Here is a 22,685-nt window from a genome sequence, read left to right as displayed (position 1 = left end):
TCACCAGTTGGAGGAGCTAGATCACTTGTGGCTTTTAAAAGTGGGTTCTCTGCACTTCCATGTGGTCCCTGACCCTGACCCTCTCTGTCTCCATGGATTTCTCCGGCTTACTCCCTCTTCCGGGGAATGCTAGCTCAAGCGGGCCTAGGAGACTGGGACTGTGAATTACCGTGTCATTCTTCATCAGGTCCACCAGCCTCCTGGCCTGAACAGGTAAATCCCTGTGGACACATACGGACAGAAGTCAGGTAATGAGCAGAGACCATGAAGCTGGGGCAGGGAGGGTTCTTGGTGGAGACGGTAGCAATCAAACAGGCAGCAGAAGAGTTGGACCGAAGGCCACCCTCCCATCCCAGAGCACCTTTTCCATCCAGCCTCCTCTGGAGGTGGAGGGCGGGGGAGAGGGGGGCATTATGACCTCGCTTCGGAACAGGCAGAGCACTCAACATGTGAGCGGGGGACTTAGCGGCATGTTTCTTTTCCAGGCCAGGCTCACTCAGGGCAGACAGAAGGCTGCATGTGCATTTCATGTCACGCATGGCTTGGTATGAGCCTGCCTATGTGGGTGCCGTGAGCTTTGCCTGCAGGGCACCCGCACCATCAAGGTCAAGTCAGACATACCCAGGTTTGACATTTAGTCACCTCCTGCTAACTGAGGGAATATAACCTAAGTGTGCCGTTCCCAAAGACTGCAAACATGGAGATAAAACCCTGTATCTTCAAGGGTCCTGAGGAGAAGCACATGAGGCAAGCAAAGAAGCCTCATGGACTAAGACCCCCCTTTTGGAGCCAGGCAGCACGGGGCTGAATCCTGGGCCCAGCCCCAACCAGCCGGGAGAGCTTGACAGAGTGCTTAACCTTGCAAACCCTTAGTTTGGTCCTGTGTAAGCTGTGCACGGGAAGCACGCCTTCTCACTGAGTTGTCGGATGCATTAAATAGAGAATTTAGAATAGCACGTGGTAAGCCTCCATATTAGCAACGATCCACTGAATCCCATCTCCTATCACTACCACCATCCCCGGTCTCTGGCACCACCCCAGCAGGAAACAGTGGTTGTCATGTCTTCATTATTAGCTCAGCTGGCCTGGTCTTCGTCACAGGGGACTAGGCAGGTATCAGATCTCCTGGGTGGGGATCTCCTTGCGTCTTGGTTCCCTCGTCACTGGAAGCCATCAGGACGCCTGATGGACTCTGAGGACCAGAGCTGGATGATTACTTGACCTCTCTGAGCCTCAATATCACCGTTAAGAAAAACTGGGTGTGTGACCTGCACAGAACACGGGGCTAGTAAACGTGAGGGTGCCTGCTAGGTTGGGCACGGCAGGTATGTATGACGGGTTATTACCAGACCTGGGCTAGGGCCTGCCGGGCACAAGGACTACAGGTCATGTGGTCGAGGTGACACATTTGTTCAGGCCACTTTGCCTCTTTGTGCTACAGTTTCTTCATCTGTAATATGGGAGCAATCGTCACTAACCCCTCCCTATGACTCAGGAAGTGCTCGGACGGGTGGATTACTTGTACAAAAGGGCCCCACGGCCTTGAGGAGAGCAGGAGAGAGATCCATGGTCATATGAATCATGAACTTTATGTTCTCCACCAAGGACTCCTTCTTGGACGCCTCCCTGACCTAATCAAGCTTACAAACGCCTCTCCGGATACCACTAGCTGACATATGCTTGGAAAAAACCCAAAATTATGGTAATATTAATGCCAAAATTTGGGGGCAGTCAATTGGATAGCCTTTCACCCTTCTCCCACCAAAAGGAAGGCGAAGCCACAGAACTTATTATGAAACAGATTAGGTTTTGGAAAAATCTCTGATTTGGATGACTCCCGTCCTGAATAAATGGGAGTTATTCAGGTGAACTGTAGATTCGGGATGGTGTTGAAAGCTGGTTAAATGATGTCAGGGAATCTGGGAACTAAGCACAGAATCCCGAGGAACTACATGGCAAAGAGGTTTGCGATTATTCTGGAAGAAAAATAGATTATAAAACAGAGAGGATCTTTCCATATTTTTCCTAGATTGGGTGCGGTATTTGCTTTTGTCTGACCAGGTGGCAAATCCGAAAAAGCACCCTAGGCTTGGGGATCAGGGAGAGAAATGGAGGTGCAGGACCCAGGAAAGCTGGCCCTGCTCTCCTGCTCTCAGGAACCTGCCATTCAGGGTGCATGGACCACGATAATGGTCCCCTTGCTCCCCAACAGTTTCCCCAGGCAGGTCCCACAGCCCCACTGCATCGTTACTAGCACGACTATGCTAGTGTGTGTGTGACTTACACCCCCCAGAACTTCCAGCTTCAACACGGCATCTGGCCTCATAACCACCCCTGGGACAGGTTCACCGCCAGCCCTATCTCGAAGGCTAAGGCTTCAGAGGCTGGGGCAGGGGTGGGACGTGTGTGCCAGGACTCAGATGCATGGCTTCCCTCCTGGGAGGGCTCTCTCAATGACCCAGCAAAGATGCAAAATGTAGAGCCTGCAAAGACTGCCTGGAAAGCATGTCCCCCCGCCTACCCAGCCCCGGGAAGGGAGGGACAGGATAGATGGAGCATTAACAGAGTCATAAAAACTGGAACTGAGAGTCTGAGAGTCGGCCCTCTTACACTGCCATCTTCTGTGGACAAGAGTAAAGTAATTTGCTCTAAGCATATGCCGGGCATCAGAGTAAACTGTGACTAGTTCCTGGGGTGGTATTGGGGGTGGGCTAATAGGTTTCTGTGTCCCACAGTGAGGGACACCCCAGGAGAGCCCACCCAGTCCAGTCTTTGACCCCCAGAGCTCTCCCGTGGACCAAGGCCCCCTCCCTAGCCTTCAGCCATACACCCCAGTCCAGGCAAAGCCTCTGACTAGGTCCCCAGAGGATCTGTGTGGTTCCCCCCCAGGCTCCCCTGCTCACTCGGCTCGGTCTCCTGCCACGGCCTGATTTAGGAAGGCTCCAGGGCTGTTTTCTTTCCCGGTGCCAACAGAGAAGCCCCTCAGGGAAGGGTTGAATTCCCGGAGGATGTCTGGAAACACAAAGAAGAGACACATTTAGTAACTATCCCCAAATAGTCTTCAGATTCCTTTGATAAGTGCCAGTGCATGTCAGGGACAAGGGACCCTCACCCTTAAAGCCCTTAACCTTACTGTTCTCTCAGCTTGGAAAGAAAGTGTCCAGTAGGCTGATGCTTAACCAGGGCTTAACAAATTATTGCTGAATAAACGTGAGTCTGGGTTTGGTGCTCCTCTCATGCATTTTTCTTTTTGTTTTCTTCTTCTTTTTAAAAAATAAATATTTAATTTATTTATTTAAGAGAGAGAAACAGTGAGCAAGCGAACATGAGCAGGGAGAGAGGGAGAAGGAGGCTCCCTGCTGAGTACAGAGCTTGATTTGGGGCTCAATTCCAGGACCCCGAGATCATGACCTGAGCTGAAGGCAGACACTCAACCGACTGAGCCAGGGGCCCCTCTTTTTGTTTTCTATGTATACAATAGTTTTTGGAGATAGAATTCCCATACCATAAAATCTACAACTTAAAGTGCATTTCAATGGCTCTTGGTATGTTCAGAGTTGTGCAAGCGTCACCATAACCAACTTTAGGACATTTTCATCACCCCAAAAAGAAACCCTGTGGCCAGGAGCGGTCCCTCCCCCTTCCTTCCAACCCTGTGGTGATCACTAATCTACCATATCTCTCTATAGGCTTGCTTATTCTAGACATTTCACATAAATGGGATCACACGACATGTCTTTTGGGGCCGGCTTCTTTCACTCCGTGTTCTCAGTGTTCTTCCAAGTTATAGCAGAGATCTGTGCTGCATACCTTTCTTCACCTAATAACATCCCATCGCACGGATCTACCACATTTACCCATTCATCAGTTGAAGGATTTAGACTGTTCCCACTTTTTTGGATTATTATGAATAGTGCTGCTGTGAACGCTTTTGTACCTGATTCTGCGTGCATTTCTCTTGGATATATATCTAGGAGTGGAAATGTTGGATCACCTGGCAACTCTGTTTAACCTTCTGAAAAACTTTCAGACCTTTTTTCCAAGGGAGCTGTGCCAATTTACCTTCCCATCAAGAGCGTATGAGGGTTTTAATGTCTGGATATCCTCACCGACCTTTATCTTTTTTAAAAAAAATAACCATTCTAGTGGATGTGAGAGAGTATCTCATTATGGTTTGGTTTGCATTGATGGTTACTCCTGTCGGGCATCTTTTTATGTGTCTGGTGGTCACTTGTGTATCTTCTTTGGAGAAATGTTTATTCAGATTCTTTGGCCATTTTTAATTGGCCCAAATCAAATTGTCTTTTTATTGAGTTATAAGAGTTCTTTGTATATTCTAGATACAAGTTTCTTATCAGATATGATTTGCAAACATTTTCTTTCAGTCTGGGTTTTCTTTTTACTTTATTTTTTTAAAAGATTTTATTTATTTATTTGACAGACAGAGATCACAAGTAGGCAAAGAGGCAGGCTGGGGGCGGGGGGAAGCGGGCTCCTTGCTGAGCAGAGGGTCCAATGCGGGGCTCGTTCCCAGGACCCCAAGATCATGACCTGAGCCGAAGGCAGAGGCTTTAACCCACTGAGCCTCCCAGGCACCCTTCTTTTTATTTTCTTGATGGTATCCTTTGAAGCTCAGAAGTATTTCATTTTGTCCAATCTATTTTTAGTTTTGTCACTTGTCCTTTTGGTGTTATATCTAAGGAGGCTTTTTTAGCCCAAGGTCATGAAGATTTGCTTCTATATTTTCTTCTAAGGGTAGCTCTTAAGCTCTTAGCTCTTAAGCCTATGATCCATTTTGAGTTAATTTTGTATACGGTATGAGGTAGGAGTCCAACTTCATCTTTTGCATATGGCTGTATAATTATCCCAACACCATTAATTGAAAAGACTATTCTTTCCCCATTAGTCTTGGTACTCATGTTGAAAATAAAGTAACCATACGTATGAAGGTTTATTTATGGACTCTTGATTCCATTCCATTAATCTATATGGCTATCCTTATGCTAGTACCACACTGTCTTGATTATTGGAGTTTTATTAAGTTTTGAAATCGGGGACTGTGAGTCCACTGAATTTGTTCTTTGCAACATTATCTTGCCTATTCTGGGTCTCTTGCATTTTCACATGAATTTTAGGGTCAGCTTGTCAATTTCTGCAAAGAAGCCTGCTGGAATTTTGATAAGGATTATATTGAATCTGCAGATTAATTTGGGGGATGCTGTCATCTTATCAATATTAAATCTTATGATTCATGAACATAGGATGTCTTTCCATTTATTTAGCTCTGATTAAACTTCTTTCAGCAATGTTTTGAAATCTTAAAAGTATAAAAATGAAATTTGTCAAACTTATTCTTATGTATTTTTTTATTCCATTGTAAATGGAATGTTACCTTTTAATTTCATTTTGAGGTTGTTAATTGCTAGTGTAGGGAAATACAATTAATTTTTGCATATTGATGTTGTATCCTGCAATCTTGCTGAACCCATTTATTAGTTCTAATAATTTTTAGTGGATTCCTTTGGGTCCTATATATAAGGCTGTATCACCTGCAAATGCAAATAGCTTTACTCCATTTCTAATCTTGATGCTTTTTCTTGCATTTTCTTGCTTAATGTTCCTGACTAGAACCTCCAGCATAATGTTGAATAAAAGTGGCAAGGATATATATCTTGATTTCAGAAGGAAAGCATCTTGCCTTTCCTCATCAAGTATAATGTTAACCGTGGGCTTTTGTAGATGCCCGTTATCAGAGTGAGAAAATTTCCTTCTATTTTTAGCATGTAGAATATTTTTTATGAGAGGATATTAGTTTTTATAAAATACCTTTTCTTATCTATCGAAATAATCATGTAGTTTTTGTCCTTTATGCTTTTGATATAATGTATTATATTAATTGATTTTTTATTTGAAACTAATTTTGCATTCCCATTTAGTCATGGGGTGTAATCCTTTTTATATATTGTTGTACTTTGCTTGCTAGTATTTTGTTGAGGATTTCTGCATGTACATTCAAAAGAGATATTGGTCTGTAGTTCTCTTTCCCTGTACTAGCTTGGTCTTATTTTTGTTATTAAGATAATAATGTTAATAAGTTAAGATATTAAGATAAAAAATACTTAGGAATATGTAATATCTTTGTCTTATTCTTGTTTTTAAGATAATAATTTTTATTATTAAGATAGTAATATCTTTGTCTTATTTTGTTATTAAGTCTCATAGAATGAACTGGGCAGTATTCCTTCCCTTTCCATTTTTGGGAGGAGTTCATGAAGAACTGATGTAAATTCTTCTTTCAGTGTTTGATAGAATTCAGTAGTGAAACCAAAAAAGCCTGGGCTTTCTTTGTTGGGCAATTTCAAAATTCAATCACTTTGTTATGTATCTATTCAGATTTTCTATTTTTGTCTTGAATCGGTTTCAGTAATTTGCGTCTTTCTAGGAATTTTACCATTTTCTCTAAGTTATCTCATTTATGGGCATACAATTATTCAAAATACTCTCATAATCCTTTTTATTTCCACAGTAATGTCTCCTCTTCTGTTCCCAATTCTGACGCTCTCCTCCTCTCATCTCCCTTGATCAGTCTGGTTAAAGACTTGTCATTTGAGTGCATGATCTGTTCAATCTCATGTACTCTAACGTCTTTACCACACTGGATCTGCACTTGATTGTCACTTTTCCATCTCTCCAGCTTTGCTGAGAACTCCTGAGAGCAGGCTCCATATACACCCCAGACTCTCACATACGCTCAGCAAACGCCTGTGGACTGAATGAAGGATGACGCAAAGCTGATGAAGCCTGGGAGGTGTGCTACAAGTCATGGGGTTACTGAGAAAGGATTCCAGGCCAGAACTCTACTCTCTCAGCTCCAATACGGGGCATTTTGCCCTGGTCTCTCAATCAGCTAGGATATGGGAAAGGAATGGGCAAGGCACCAGCCATCCAGGCATCAGGCCAGGCAGCAGAGTCTTCTCTAGGACCAAGTCCTGCAATAGGACCTACACAACACAGAGGCATTGGACTCCTTCCTTGTGGCTTTGGGGACATTGTGCTCAATGGATAGAAATTACTCTGATTTCAACTCAGTAGAAGGAAGAGCTGTGAAGTCACTAAAGCCATCTGGAAATAGAAAGGATTATCCTAGGTTCCCCTTTACTGGAGGAAACCAGCACAGGCCAGCTAGCTACCTATCAGGAAAACCATAGAAAGGCACTCCACATTGTTTAGAGTGAGAACTTGCTGGTTTATGTGGTTATCTATGCCAAGAATGTTCCATTACCTTTCCTTTCTTGACGAATTCTAGTTCTTAAAACAGCTTTCCAGAAGGCAGCTTTAACCACCTTCCTATTTATTTTCCCTTAAACATGTACGTAGCTCTAATTGTTGGTACACGGGCCTGTCTTTAGGGAGACGCACCCCAAAGAAACTGTGATGATGGCATGAGGGCAGGGACCTTGGTTCATGCTCCTACTTCCCAAGCAGCCAGAACTGGATTCTTTGTTGGATTAAACTGAAGAGGGAGTCAAACTGAGCTTCTATTCTGACCCTATGTTCTCAGAATTTTTCTAACCCATTTTAAAGCAGTTATCTCTGTGGGGATTATCTGGCCCCTACAGTCAAACTGTCCTCAAAGCTCTAGTAAGGAAGAATCTGAACAGGCAATGATCCATTGCTGGGCCAAGTGCATCGGGGGGTCCACCTGGGGGATGGGGGGGGGAGGACCCTCTCAGTCCTTCTTGAATCACTGTAGCGAAAGGTCTTGAGCCATTAGCCATTTCTAGTTATTTTCTCCATGATAATAGAGTGGGAATAGAGTGGGATATTGGGTGGGATAATAGAGTGGGATAATAGAGTGGGAATTGGTGGGCCCATGCTGGGCCAGCTCCTGCCCAGTTGATCACAGTCACAAAAGCAGCCCAGACCACCTCCCCTTGCAAGAGCAAAACCAATAACACTACATGAGGCCCGATCAGTAGCCCCCCCTCCATGTGGAGATTAAGCCATCAAAGTCTACCATCAAAGTCTCAGAGCCTTAAACCTCAGATAACTTCTCAGTTGCATTACAAACCAAGATATATTCCAGACTCTCACATATTGCAAAGGGGTAATTACAAGAAAAGTCAATGATATTGGGACCAGTTAAGTTTCTTAGGCAAGATTATTAGGTAGAAGATGTAAAGGGAAAGTAATGTACCGATAAGCGCGCACGCTTTAGGAACACACACTGTGATGTGTGTGCGCTAAGGAGAAGAAAAGGACGCCTAAAAAGACCATTCAGAGAATGTGGCTCAGGCCTAAAAAAAAAAAAGTTCCTAGCAGGCCGTCGCTGAAGTGACTTAAGGGAAACTTTTCGGGCCCCGAACCCCAGTGTGTTTGCATAGCCTGCACAAGGTCGCTTTAGCCCTCACGGTGGCAATAGAGGCGTTTGCTAGAGCCACACACAGGAATTCACCATCTTTGCCTGCAGTGGTGCTCCATGCTGCCCGGACCCAGGTCAACGCCTCCCACAAAGTTGCTCTGCTCAGAATGACAGGCAAAGCGGGTGCCCTTTCCTGCTTTCTAGACTCATTTCCTGATGACTTGCACTAAGATTTGGCCTGAACTCTCTTCTTCTCTCTGACTGTCTTCCTTCCTTGGACAAATAGTATTTCTTCTAAAAAACATCTCTCTGAGGCTTTCCCCACGCTCACCAAGTGGAGCAGGGCCCCCCTGCCTCGGGGACGCAGCGCCCCCTGGCGAACGCGGCAGAGTGGCACCGCCCGGCTCCCTGCCGAGCCCACGGCCGCCACCAGGAGGCGCTGCCCGCCTGCTAGCCCCCAACCCGGGGCAGCGCGTACTCACTTGGCAGGGTGGTGACGCTGCTGAGGTTGTGATCGCCTCCGCCACTGTGGTGGGGGGAACAGAAAAGAAAAGGGATGAGAATGCCGGCGACGCCAGAACGGCTCAGACACTGCCAAGACAGGCCTTTCTCCTTCTGGGAGACACCCGGGGGCTTGGGCTTGTCGTTTCCTTATTATTGCAGTGGAAAAACAAACCAGGACACAGCAACTCCTCTGCCTTGTCCCCACAAACCGGAACATCCAGCCCAGGAATGGATTTACAGGGCACGACAGACTTTGTTGATTTTTAACTCTGAGTGTTGACATTGGGGTCGGGGAACCAAGTGGGCCTCTTCACCCCATTTTTAAAGGCAAAACGACCCTTCCCTGGATGCCGAGCCCTGTGGTGCCCCACTAGCCACAGCTGCTGGGCATGGCTATTACCACTGACAACAGAGTGGAGAGGTTTGCCCTCTCATCCTCTCTATTTGGCTTGGGAAAACCTGCTGTAAAAGGGTGTTTTCTAGGGTGCAACCCATCTTCCAAGCTGCTTCTAAAATTCCAAGGAAATCAGAGTTGGATGGGTTTCTAGGCATGAAAATATGGAACATTCCAAAGTTTATTGGATTCCCTGCTTTTCCATATCCCCTCATTCTCTGCCAAGTATGTCTGGGAACATTTAAAAGGGTCTCAAAATGTTTGGGGTTTATTTCTGTGCAACGTCACAAGGGAGGATGCCAGGGATTCAACACTCCGGTTCAGTCTGGGGCCAGAGATGCCAGATTCCAGGCTGAGGAAACAGCAAACCTGCCCTCTCACGCTTGGCAGGAGCCGGGTGTTCAAAGCACAAGTCCAGCTCCCTGCAGCCTGGATTTGATTACAGCCAAAGCAGGAGAAGCATGAGGCAGTCATGATGGGGGAATGTGCCAGATTAGGGGTCAGGAACCATCTGCTCTACTTTCTGTTCTTTTGCCATCTGGCTGTGTGACCACAGACAGGTTACTTGCCATCTCTGAGCCTCGCTTTCTCATCTGGAAAATGAAGCCCCTTTAATAATGATGCCTGCTACCATTTCGATCTACTTTGTGTCAGGCACCATGCTGGAGGCTTAAACTCTAATCCTCATGACAGTACTCAGGCAGTATTAGCATCCCAGCACCGAAGGTAAGGAGACATGCTCAGAGAGGTTAAGTAACTTGCCCAGGGTTGCACAGAGCTGGGCAGCTAGGATTCAGGCACAACTCTGGTTTCAAAGGCCACTGCCCCTTCTGAGCTTATGCCCCAGAGGGAGAAATGAAAGCTAGGGAAGATTTTCAAACCAAACATTTGTGCAGTTTCTCCCCCAAACTCCTCCTGCTCAGGTCTCAGTTCCTGTCCTGGGAGATGTAGTGGTTTGGGGAAGCTTTGCTTTCCTTCCTCCAAGTAAACCAGAAGTGTCTCATTGAAAATCACTAATCGGGTGGTTCATGTGCCTGCTAGAGGAATGGTTTTCTGGGATGCTCCAGGTTCCCCCCTCCCCCCGCTGCAATGAAGGGGTCATTCAGGGTCTTACCACATTCTTACTCACCTCCAGGACAGGCCTCGGTACTGAGTCAAGACATCTAAGATGTCCCCAGGCTTGGATCCGGCCCCATTACCTGCCTGACAGGGAACATGGAAGGGTGAGTTTCCTTGCCTGCTGGCCAGAAACTCCCCCATTCTGGGTCTGGTTGGGAATGCCTGGGCACCCCCTAGAGTCCAGAGTCGAGACAGGCCCCAGTCCTGATGTGCCTCCTGCCTCACACGAGTGAGCAAGAGCTCCCACTGGAAATCCTGGCGCCAACCACAGCGTGGCCTCACCCTAAGAAACCCTGCCCGGACCCAGATCAGGTGCACCAGGCTAGCAGAACTGCTTTGGAAATTAGACAGCGGTGTCCGTTTTTCCAAAGGACACATTTCAGGGTCCCATTTGCCTCATTCTTCAAAGTTGTGAAACAAAAGCCCATCGCAGTCCTTTTATATCAATATAGCTCATGTACACACAATTTAAAAAATAGAAGAAAATAAAATGTCATGTCCCTACCCCTCAGTTGGAGAGAGAGCCTGGTCTTTTAAAACCTCAGCCTGGACACACTCTGCAGGAGCGTGTCCCTGGCCTAAAGCGTGTTACTTCTAAGCAGGGCCATGGCAAAGGTCATGCTGAAGACTGGTCTCTCGGACAGCATGGGGAGAGGCTGGCCTCCATGACAGGACCTCCCCCAGCCCATGGTGGGGACTGCTGCTCTCTGGGGCCCCATTCCTCTGCCACGTGCCATGTATGTTACCCTCCAAATGGTGCCTCCCAGGAAGTCCCGAAGAACTGTGCCGGATTCTTGATGAGTCCTTATCCTGAGAGAACTTGGAGGGGACCAGGGGTTGGAGGGTAGCAATACCAGGCCATGCCCAGCAGGAAGTGGTTGGGATAAGCCATGCTAAGGACCAGTCTGCCTATCCTTCCAGAAAGTTAGGAGCAGCAAGGGGTTGGGGGTGAAGAGTCATTGAGGGGTCGTGGGGACACAGCTGCAGTACAGGGAGAGGATCTGGACTTGGAGTCGGGCTGGTGCGAGTCCAGCATCTGGGAGCTATGTGGCCGTGGGCACTTAGTTCACCTGCCCGGCTTCACCTCCCTTATGGGTTAAGTTTAATCGCCTTTCACAGGATTGTGTGGGTGAGGCGAAATGAGACAGGTCAAAGGTTGGGCGGCCACAGATCTGAACAGTGCCTGCTGGCCTTTCTGGAAGATTCCGCTGGAGGCCCTGAACTCTACTGACCCAGAGAGCAGTGGTTGGAAACATTTGTAATGAGTCACTACTGAGCAGAAGCGCGCGTCTGGGAGCCTCTGGGACCCTCCACCCCGTTTCTCTAGGGCCCGATTTTGCTTTTCCTGGATAGCACTTTGCAGGCCTGAAGGGTCACCTTGGAGTGGCTGCAGGAATGGGCGGGGACCATTTTCTGTACCTCCCTCTCTCCCACCCCCCCACCCCCGCCCCACCAGCACCTGCTCCTGTGTCCTCCTCTCTTCTCCCTCCTTTAAATTCCTCCAGGACAAGTGCCAGGGCTTTGAAGGAGCCTCACACCACAGGGGAGACCTAGTCCGATCTGCCCACCCCTGCCAGGCTGTGAGATCTGTCCCAGCTGCTTCCTCTGAGGTCCCCCCACTTCCTACTCGCTCCTTCATTCCAGTGTTGGGAGAGGAACACGAGGTTAGGCTGGACGTGGGGGAACGTGAGGGGCGAGGAATGCTGGGTCCAGGGCAGGTGGGCTGGAGAAGGGCTAGAGACGGCCGTAGTGGAGAGTTCCTCTCTCCGGGGTCTCCTAGGAGTCAAGACTGCCTTCCACAGTGGGGGTAACTCACCGTGAGAGAGTCACCCAGGGCGCCTATGACCTTGATGTCAGCTGGCTTCAGCCTATGAACTGAAAACACACACCCGTGAATGGCAGAGAGAAAATGAATGAATGAAAATGAATGAAGACCTTCCCAGAAGACTGAGAGGAAGTCCAATTGTAATAGCAACTCAGTTGGACAGAGAGTCTAAGAGCCCATCCTTGTCATAAGGCTCCACGGTAGCAGCCGCAGGGTCCACCTGCCCTCTCCGCCTGAGGACGCCCTCAGAGGCTTGGGAGCTGGACGGCGGACCCATCTTTGGGCTGGGGGTGGGGGCGGGGCATGGTGTCCGGGGCCTTTGGCGAGAGCTGATGCCACCAGGTGAGCAGATCCCGTTGGGGCCTGAAGCTGCCCCTGGCCACTCGGTCTGAGGATGAGGCAGGAATTGTGGCAGAGATGCAACTAACCCTTCATCTATTCTAGGATCTACTGATAATTGGGATCAAATTTTATATCATCCATATATTGATGAACAGAATCAGCTCGGTTTTTCTAAAGTGAAAAGGAACATGCTTTTATACCAGTGACTGATTTTTTTTTTTTAAAAATCAAGGTGAAGTTCATGTAACATAAAATTAACCATTTTAAAAATCAACGATTCAGGGGTGGTTAGCCCACCTGCAATGGGTGTATGACCCTGACCTCCATCTGGCTCCAAAACACTTTCATTTCACCCCAACGGAGACCTGTACTTATTAAGCCCTCACTCTCCATGCCCTCGAGAATCATGAGTCGGTGCTCTGTGGATTTTCCTATTCTGGGTATTTCATATAAATGGAATTACACACCATCTGACCCCTCTCGTCCTGGCTTCTTCCCCTTTCTATAATGATTCTGAGGTCCATCCGTGTTACAGCACATGCCAGAATTTCGTTCCTTTTTTTTGGCTGAATAATATCCTATTGTACTGATATAACCACATTTTGCTTATCCATTCACCTGCTGATGGACATTTGGGTCGTTCCCGTCTTTTGGGTCTTGTAGCTATGTTACTATGAACATTCACATTATAAATAAATACAAACATTTATTTATAAATGTCTGTCTCCAATTAGTTAGGGTATATACTGAGGAGTGGAATTGGCGATCCTAAGATAAGCCTGGGCTTAGCTTCGTGAGGAACCACCAAACTGTTTTCGGCAGCCCAACTCTATCTTGTTCATCTTTGGAGTTTGAGCACATACTGTAATGTAGCCCAGCAGCCATTTACTCATCTGACAAACATGCTGACCACCAGTCAGTGGCCGGGTGCTCTGGAGATGACAGAGGGATCAGAAATGGGGAAAGCCCTCCAGGAACTCACAGGCTAAGGAAGAAGTAAGAACCGTCCAGTTATAATTATCTATAAGCTGACAAACCCTGTGGGAGACGGAGAGTGACATGAAGTTCTGGACTTGCAAGAATTATTTACCCTCGTGGTGGGGGGTGTATGAGGGGGGTGGTTCAGAACAGGCTTCATGGAGAAGGTAGTGTTTGAACTCATGACGTGACGAGATAAGGATGGGGGAGAGGGAGTTCGGGGTTTGGAGGGACAAGCATCAGGAATGCCTGTGGTATGGTAAAGTGAGAGATGTCTGTAAGGAACAGACAGTCGTACAGTTTGGCTTAAGTGGAGGGTCTGTAAAGGAACCTAGCACAAGATAACATTGGAAAGGTAGGTTAGGGCCAAGGCCTTTTATGCCCAGCTAAAGGCCCAGTAACAAGACTATTGCTACATGTATAATTACTTGCATATATACACTTGTACTGTATCTATCTACCCCTTGACCTAATACAGAGATGAACATGAACACAAACGCATGTTGGGGGCCACAACTTAAATTCCTACACTCTCAGTAAGGCATCCAATGAAACACAGAGCACCAGATGGTTTTGACCCATTGCTTTTGACCCACGGGACTACACGGAGCCTGCTTCACCCATCAATATCCGATCATGGTTGTAGAATTCTATCTGCACCAGAAGCCGTATTAACACTCAGTGGAAACAATGTTCAAAGGGATCTCCAAGTCTTATCTCCTTCCCGAGAGTCATCTTTTCTACCTGACTTCTATACCATCTGCAGATGGGGAGCTGTTGCTCCCATGGAGGATACGCTCACTGGAAAAGTAAAAGTCCCTGCCTCTTCCTATGACAGCATGCAAACCGACACACGCGTAATTGTGAATGTGTGTGTGCAAAACATATAGATCAGTGGTCTCAAATTTGAGCATGCATCAGAATCATCTGGAGAGGTTGTTAAAACACAGATGGTCTTCTTACCCCCAGAGTTCTGCTTTAGTAGGTCGTGGGAGGGGGTGGGCTAAGGATATGTGGTTAGAAGAACAATATCAAATCACAAAGCCAGCTGCACACATTAGCACACATCCATGGGGTTGAGCCTGAGAACTTGAAAATGACCTCTTCTCAGAGAAATTGGGCTATGGGTAAAAAAGGCAACAAAACAGAAAATAAGACCTCCTTCCCTCAACTCCGGAGGGCTTATTTTAGTTTCTGGTGATGACAGTCAATCACTCTGTTCTTGTTGCCATAACGTGTGACATACACAGTGAATACTGTGAGCACTTGTTAGTGGGCAAAGGCTCGGGGAACTCTTTGAAGCTGGTAAAATGCGGAGGAGATGGACAGATTTGCTTCAAAAGCACATTACAGTTTGCTAAAGAGGCAGCTGAAACCGGTCATCCCATCACCTAAATTTGTAGCAGACAAAGGAAACATACACACATACATGCGTGCATGTATGTCCACCTCTATGTGTGTGTGTGTGTGTGTGTAGATCGATCAATGGCAGGGGTGGGGGGCGGGGTGGGGGGTCCTCCTGTTGGCCATGAAGGATTCCTTTGAGAGATAAGAAACCAAATGAGCCAAGCCTACATGGGAGGAGTCTGACTTATCTGGGATTTTATTAAGACAGAGTCCCACATGTTTCATTTGTTTACTATCCTGTAGACCTTGATTTGAGCTTTGCTAATATCATCATGTATGACAAAGACACAGCCTGCAAACCCAGAAAAGTGCTTTAGCAATTGCTCTCCTTGGACCAAGAACTATTTAGAGATAAGATTAAATTTATATGGTCTGATTAGCTTAACATTATCTGGTACAAACTGTCCACCACCCTGAAAAGAGCTGATAAATACATCAATAACACATCAAGATTTCTACAGAGGGGGGGCCTCTTATCAGAAGGCCATCCAAGCTATGATGGAATGTCCTGAATAATGAGGAAATGGCAGATGATAGAATGGGGAAAAGACTGGACACTTTGGAGTTTTGTCTTGTACAACCCAACAGTTTAAACCACCTGGGGCCATCATCCGATAAAACCAGCCTTCTCTTAATTTTTAGCTAAGGGCTGCCTTACCCACGGCTCTCTGATTTTAGGGACCTACGTGAAGACTCCTGCAATGGTGGTAAACTGCTGGGACAAGGTTAGAACCTTGCTTCTGCCTTGGAAGTGCTTCACTGTGGACTTATCTGAAGAAATACGCACATTGCACACAGGAGCTCAAGAAATGCGCTCAGTTGAGTTACAGGCTTAATTACTGGCTCTGTGTCAGAGACTTTGCAGCTCTCAAAGCTTTAAATGATGGAAACTACAGGGAGAGGAAATACTTATTCATCCAAGTGTCTCCAGCTGATTTTGGATATGCTCAGCTGACTGGTCCCGCTGGGAGGCAAGCAGGCTCTCGATCCCTGCGGGGCATCGTTCCTTCCTTCCTAGTTCCAGGTTAAGCCCCAAGACCCATGAGCAGGTGGTGTGATGAGAGAAACATTTCCAGGGCCTACGCTGCATGTTACACGGTAGGCTCACAGCAAAGCAAAACCCTTAGCACTCAGCCGGTGCTGTAACTTGGGCATTTTTCCTACCAGCTTTTGAATCGTTGGTTTTAGTCAAATGGGTACAATGAATGACGTCAAGGACTTAGAAAGGAATCGATGTATTCAATGAATGTAAATGAACTGTTCTGACTTTGTACTGTTGGTGACAGTGGCATCTCTATTTGTGGATCTCTATTTTCAAATCCTATGAAGTTTTCCCTCTGCGTGGAATTAGCCCCTTGACTTCAAGATGGCCAACTTTAGCAGCGAGCCAAGAGCCACTGTCCTCCAGGCTCCTGATTGCAATTCTTTTGTTTGCAAAAGGCTACTCTTTTTCTCCCTGGGAAAGCCTCAGGTCAGCTGCAAGGCGCAAGGTATTTTTCTTATTCATCCCAACTACACTAGGGGCAGGCCATGGGGTAATATCAAATGAAGCAAGGGGTGCCTGGGTGGCTCAGTGGGTTAAAGCCTCTGCCTTCGGCTCAGGTCATGATCCCAGGGTCCTGGGCATCGGGCTCTCTGCTCAGCAGGGTGCCTGCTTCCCTCCCTCTCTCTCTGCCTGCCTCTCTGCCTACTTGTGATCTCTGTCTGTCAAATAAATAAATAAAATCTTTAAAAAAAATCAAATGACGCAAGCATGTACAAAGAAAGCCCACAGGAGATAGACCTCCACAAAATGCACATATACACTGACTGGGAGGAAAAATGGGTGGCTTTTATTGATTCCTCTAGCTGCCAAATACCAACTGGTCATAAAAAATTACATCAACTTTATATATCTCATCCCAAAGCCTCATTGATTGGTGGAAGGGGTTCATCCCCTGTGGGTCCCACAGGGAATGAGTAAGGCCCCCAGGTTGCTGGGACTGTGGCCTGTTGATGAAGGCAGTCCCCAATGTTGAGACATCACTTTTGGTTAGCTCGGGGTATCTGTGGGTGGTTGGAGAGAAACACTAGGGAAGGAGGTGACAAGGGAGGCTTTTGAAAAGAACTCTGAAACACAACAGTTATTTTATATAGAATCTTATTGAAAAACTGCCTTAATGGAAGGCACTTAGATCTGGTCAGTTGGAAAGATCTTTTTCAACTCAGAACTGTAGATTTGCTAAAATAAAAATACTCATTTAGATTAATTCCATGAACATCTGCTGGGCTCCTGTATGTGCTGAGTCATTGGAGGTGTAAAGATGAGATGGCCTGGTCTCGTAAGTACGCATCAGAGGCTACCATCTCAATTAGAGATTGCAAACATGATCTCCAGGGCAGTGAACGATCTTACCAGAAATATGACAATTATCAAGGAAAACTAATGATGTGGCCCCATGCAAAGTCTTTTTAACTACCCCGGCAATCCCAAGGATGGCTAAAATGTCTAATCAGATATCACGTGCAGTGATGAAACGTGTTTTTCATTATTGTCCAGCTAGCTGTGGCCATTTTCTTAAATGACAGCTTTCAGGCAGGACTCAGAAGGGCAGAACCTGCTCTCATTCAGGAGGGCTGCTCCCCAGCTGGAGCGAGCCAGCGTTTTGGTTCCATGCCCACTTGCTTAGATCAAGGAGACCGAAATCTATCCATTTGCTTATTCAGATGGTCCCTATCACCAGAGTATCTTCAATCTCAAGGTCTTAAGATTTCTTGTGCATATATCTTCAAATGCCAATGAGCACAATAATCTCTGGGGTCAGGGAATAAAGAAGAGGTTCACATTTTTATTTGGGTTTTGATGTTGAGATATGTTCTACGGGATGGGTTGGTTATCATCGACGTGACAGGAACATAATCTAGGCAGATTGCAAAATGTTTTATAGCTCATCCTCTCAGAGTGATAAGATTAAAAAGGAGATGGATATCATTTCTCTATAAAGACTACAGTGATTGCAACATTCAAATTCTGCCTTCCTATTCCTGCCTACATCCGTACGTACATATATAAGTACATCTTTGGGGTTTTGCTGTAGGACAGTCTATGTTGGAAGCTAATAATTTGTCTCTGCTGCTAAAGTTTTGCTAGTAAACTAGCCAATAGGGAAGAGTCGTCACCAGGTAGGAAGGAGGGAAAATTCTAAAGACTAAATGGATGTGTGCACGAGCGCCTTCTCACCTATTCCAACCTCTGCAACTTAGAACAAGAGTTGGCTATACACTGAAGATTTGGTACAAGCATTTTTAACTAGCTTGCTAGTCCTATGACTTAATTTGTGCACGGAGAGCTCAGACACCCAGGAAGGGTCAGGCTGACAGCTCATTGTTCTAGTGCTCAGCAAAAGGGAACAGACTACAAAGATCTATGTCCCCAAAAGAATCCTGCTAGGCACAGTGACATCCCCAAATCTGATTTCCTACCTTGGAAGGCAGCTAGGAGGCATTCAACAATCATCAAATAAATGAATGAACACACGAACAAGTCAGTGAACAGATGAGTCACCCTCTAGGACCAAGCAAGCACAGGAACCTATTGCACTATCGCGGGAACGTTCCTGAGCTGATGTTTTGAGTCCTGTAGGCCAACACACAGCCTCCCCTCACTTCCCCATGACCACCATGGTCATGGGCTCACAGCCTTCACTCTCAGGCTGCCTCACCTGGAGGGAAAGGGCCCTAAGACATCTCTTTTTGGGGAGGGTGTCTGCCTGGAACATTCCATGAGTCTCATTTTACTGGCCCAGCAGTAGTCACTTTGGAAATACTGAGAAGCAACGAGAACAGCATGTTTATAAGACGGAGTGCTTTCCTGTTCTGTGCAATGTTTGAGTGCATCCTGCATATGGCTCTGACACGCAGGATGGACTGGTTATTTTTGCTTCCCGCTTAATGATAGTTTTGCTCTTTGGAGAACAGATTCACTTCATCGAGGCTTAAAGGCCGGGACAATGACAGCAGCTCACTCAGCTCACACTGGGCTCTCTGCAGAGTAAGACCTGGCCGCCAGTTAATGCTTAATAAGGGCTTTCTGATAATGGTGTTCTCCTCTTTTAGTTAAAGAGGAATCAAACACAAGCATGAACTTACAAATGTACAGCCAGAGCTCTCTTTCTACTGCCCTTGGGGAAAACCTCTCAGGCAGGCCTCAGACCGCGTGGAAGGCCCGTTAAGGTTGTCCTTCTGTCAATGATTTCAGGCCTCCACAGAGGTTAAAAACCACTTGACGAGCCACGTACCTGAGGTGGGAATTGTGCTGGAGGGGTCCTTGTCTGGGCAGGTGATTTCCATCCCGTCTCTCACCTGCAATGAGAGCACAGAGAAGGAGAAATGGATCTTGCGACGTAGAAAATCAGATGAGAAGCAAGGCCTTTATTTGGAAAACACTAGTCAATGGAGAAACCTAGGTATGGCTTAAGATCCTCCCTCTCCTTCAACACGCCTCTCCACGTGCCCCTGACACCCTTTCCTAAATGCTCCCCATCCTGTCCCCTCTACTCTAGTCCCTCCACCAAGGCCTGTGCCCAGGCCTGTGTGACTCCTTCCTGGAATACTGCAGGATCCACAGCCTTCGGTCCCGTGGGCTTCCTCCCCAGCCCCAGAGCCCAGACAGATGGCCTGCTCTCTCTCCCAACATAACAGAACTCTGTCACCCCCCTGCCCACATTCTCAGTGAGAGCAGGGATTTTTGTCTGTTTCATGTACTGTATCCTTACAGCCCCAAACAGGGTATAGTAGATGCTCAATGAATATGTGTTCATTGAAAAAACTACATTTCTGTTGCACTGACATCAGCATGAAGTCCGTCCTCCTTAGCACATCCCAAGAGGATGTGACATTCTAAACCATCAGCTCTTGGCTCAGTTCTCATGTTCTCTGTGCCTCTGCCCAAGTCTACCTCCATCCCCCCTTTACCTTTCCCTCCCTCTGGGCTCCCACACTCCCATCCACCTGGTCACCACCCTTGGTCATCCCTCAAGGCTGGGATCATTTGTACTCTTTGGGAAGCCTTGCCAACCCTCTCTGGTTGGTTGCTTCCTCTGTGTTCCAGAATACCCATGGAAACTTTAATTATAGGACTCACTCCACCATGCTACAATTGCTGGTTGGTTCCACTGGGCTGAGCTCCTTGTGATGTGTGATGTATTTTATTCATGGCTTTCTCTCTTACGCCTGCTATTCCCCCATCCACCCACCCATTTTGTCATTTGACAACTAGTGACTGGGCACCTGCTCTGAGGCCCCACATTCTAGGCGTACACAGAAGGTATTCAATAAATGTATCCCGAGAGAATGTGTTGCTCCCCCTTATCAGATGATGATAATAGCAACAGTCATATAGAACTCAGGGCATACCAGATACCAGCAGACGGGCTTTATACTTACTAACGTATTATAATTGATTAACAACTCTATGAGATTGGGCTGTGACTATCATTTCACAGATTTAAAAAACACCAAGGCACAGAGATGGTAAGTGCCTTGCCCAGTGACACAGAGCCAGTAAGTGGAAGAGTCTGGATTTGAACCCACAGCCGGTCTTCTCACCTCACAGTACCATGCTGCCTCCCGGATGTTTCCTCATGGCTGAGGTATTTGTTAGAAAGTGTGGGACGTGTTGCTAAATCAAGGGTCCTTCGCACTCCATCTCTCAAGCTCTGTGGTGGGTCAGCTCTGCCTGTGCCGCCTGGAGTAAGTCTCACCCTCTTTTACACAACAGGGAGACAGGGAGGCACAAGTACTAAACTGGTCTCAGCTCGTATTGGCCCCCAGTCCTCTGAGAATGAATGAGCACGTTGGCCTTCAAGTGTTTTCCGACTCCTCAGAGGCTCGCGGGCTGCCCTATCCAATCTTGACAGGAAATATCAGAGAGACTCCTGAGACAGGCAGCCCGTGAGAGGAGTAAGTGTGAGGCGGCCCCCGCAGGTGTGCGCCAACTTTGCAGGCATTTGGGTCTCCGTGCCGTCTGGTTTCAGACTTTACCACACTTCTCTGCTTTTTTCTTAATTTTCTCCTCAGATTCAGGGCTCAGATGAGTCTAAAAGGACTTGTTGCCAGAGATTTGCACCCCAAGGCCTCCCTGAAGCCTCAGGGAGAGCTTTCTGCGGACCCCGCAGACCAGCTTCAACCACCGGGGGGGAGGGGGGTGAAGTGGCCACACACTTGACCCTTCACGCTTTCCAGCCTGTTCACGGGGTTCCAGAACCTAGAGGACCATGGGGAAGTTTCCAAAGACGCAGCAAGGAGTCCCGCCCCTGGTTCATCTGCATGTTTGTCGGTCACAGAAAACCTCAGCCTACCTCATGCTTCTCTTGAGATTTTGGCAGCCTGGGCAGGTAGTTGCTGTTCTTGTAGGTGAACAGATAGGGATTCTCCTGCAGAGGAAGGGGATACATTGTAACCATGACCTGGAAATCATTATGGTTCCTTCATCACAGCTGTGTCATCCAGCCTTGCCTTTGGCCAATTTGAAAAAAATTTCATACCCCCCTTGAAATGATGCCAAAACCATTCTCTGGCTTTTCTTCTCTGCTCATTAGTTCTCTGAAGGAGCTTATTAATACTTTGAAGTTTCCGGTTTCCAACTGTCAGCATCTCTTGCTACCCAAGCTTCACGCTACCAAAGTACATGTATTTCCACAAAAAGAGAACTTAATTGTAAGCTTCCTGGCAGCCAAAGCAAAGAGGGAAATGGGTGAATTATATAGCTCTTATAGCCTCGTAATAAAAACTAATGCAGCAAGCCAAACATTTAACCAGCGTCAAAGGATAAAAAGGAATTCTGATTTGTGCTCAGTTTTTTTTCTTTTCTCGTTCATTTATTCAGTAGCATTAATTCTATACCTGCTATATTTTAGGCATGTTATTTAAGACACCCATCCTCACATTTGGGACCGGATAAGCTGTGGTTTTGGTCCTATGCCCTCCACAGGTGTGGGCCTCCATTCTGGCATCATGACTCCCTGACCCATAGGTGTAAACTTTAGGTGTGTTTGGTACGCAAAGCTGTGCCCAGCCTAGAAGAGCCAAGCCAAAACTCTAATGGGGCTCATGTCTCAGTCAGGGAAGACCCCTTGTCACAGAAAAGCCCACTTCTTCGTGGCCCTATCTCTCTTCCCAACTCAGCCAGGGATTTTCCCCCCCACCCGAGTTCTGACCTACCTGAGAGGGACAGGTCACTGGCCTTCTCTCTCTTGTACCAAATGGCTCATCTTTCTGTCCCACAGGCTTCATCTGGAAAAGGAGGTGATCTTTAGAACAGAGAAGTCTTGCATAGGGGGCCACCTCCTGGGGTAGCACTGACAGGCTCACTTGCCCAGCACTTCTCTGAGTGTGACCTGGGCCCACAGGCAGCACTGGCATCACCTAGGGACATGTTAGAAATGCAGATCTCCAGCTCCATCCCAGACCTACAGAAGTCAGAAACTTTGGGCTACAGTTCAGCTCTAAGCGTTTTAACAAGCCCTCCAGGAGATCCCAGGGCATGCTCCTGCTGAAGTGCCCAGAGGAGAGAAGTCAGTGATTCCTACCCCTCTCCTCCTGATGTTCCAGAAGGAGACACAGAATGCCAGAGACAGTGAGCTGGGACGGGAACACCATCACTGATGAAACTTCCCTCAGAGAGGAGAGCAGACATGGGAAGGAAGGCCAAACACTTGGCTTATGTGTAAGGCATGCAACCTCTCCCCAGGGCTCCCCCTCCCTTTATGTTCATG

General features: G+C 47.1%; 1 protein-coding gene across 1 annotated transcript in view; it reads right to left on the bottom strand.

Moving 5' to 3' along the window:
• LOC111139296 (phospholipase B1) overlaps positions 1–22,685 on the bottom strand; it is a 155,457-nt gene that overhangs the window by 86,879 nt on the left and 45,893 nt on the right. Inside the window, 8 exon segments of the mRNA XM_022491535.1 lie at positions 170–221; positions 2,904–3,012; positions 8,845–8,888; positions 10,390–10,463; positions 12,196–12,254; positions 19,209–19,272; positions 21,270–21,344; positions 22,132–22,203. Coding sequence (XP_022347243.1) covers positions 170–221; positions 2,904–3,012; positions 8,845–8,888; positions 10,390–10,463; positions 12,196–12,254; positions 19,209–19,272; positions 21,270–21,344; positions 22,132–22,203 — 549 coding nt within the window.

The sequence above is a fragment of the Enhydra lutris genome, unplaced genomic scaffold (genome assembly GCF_002288905.1).
Source record: "Enhydra lutris kenyoni isolate GAN:26980312 unplaced genomic scaffold, ASM228890v2 scaffoldscaffold98, whole genome shotgun sequence".
Lineage (NCBI taxonomy): Eukaryota > Metazoa > Chordata > Mammalia > Carnivora > Mustelidae > Enhydra > Enhydra lutris.
The sequence above is the reverse complement of the archived record's forward strand: the minus strand, read 5'-3'. Positions and strand labels throughout refer to the sequence as shown.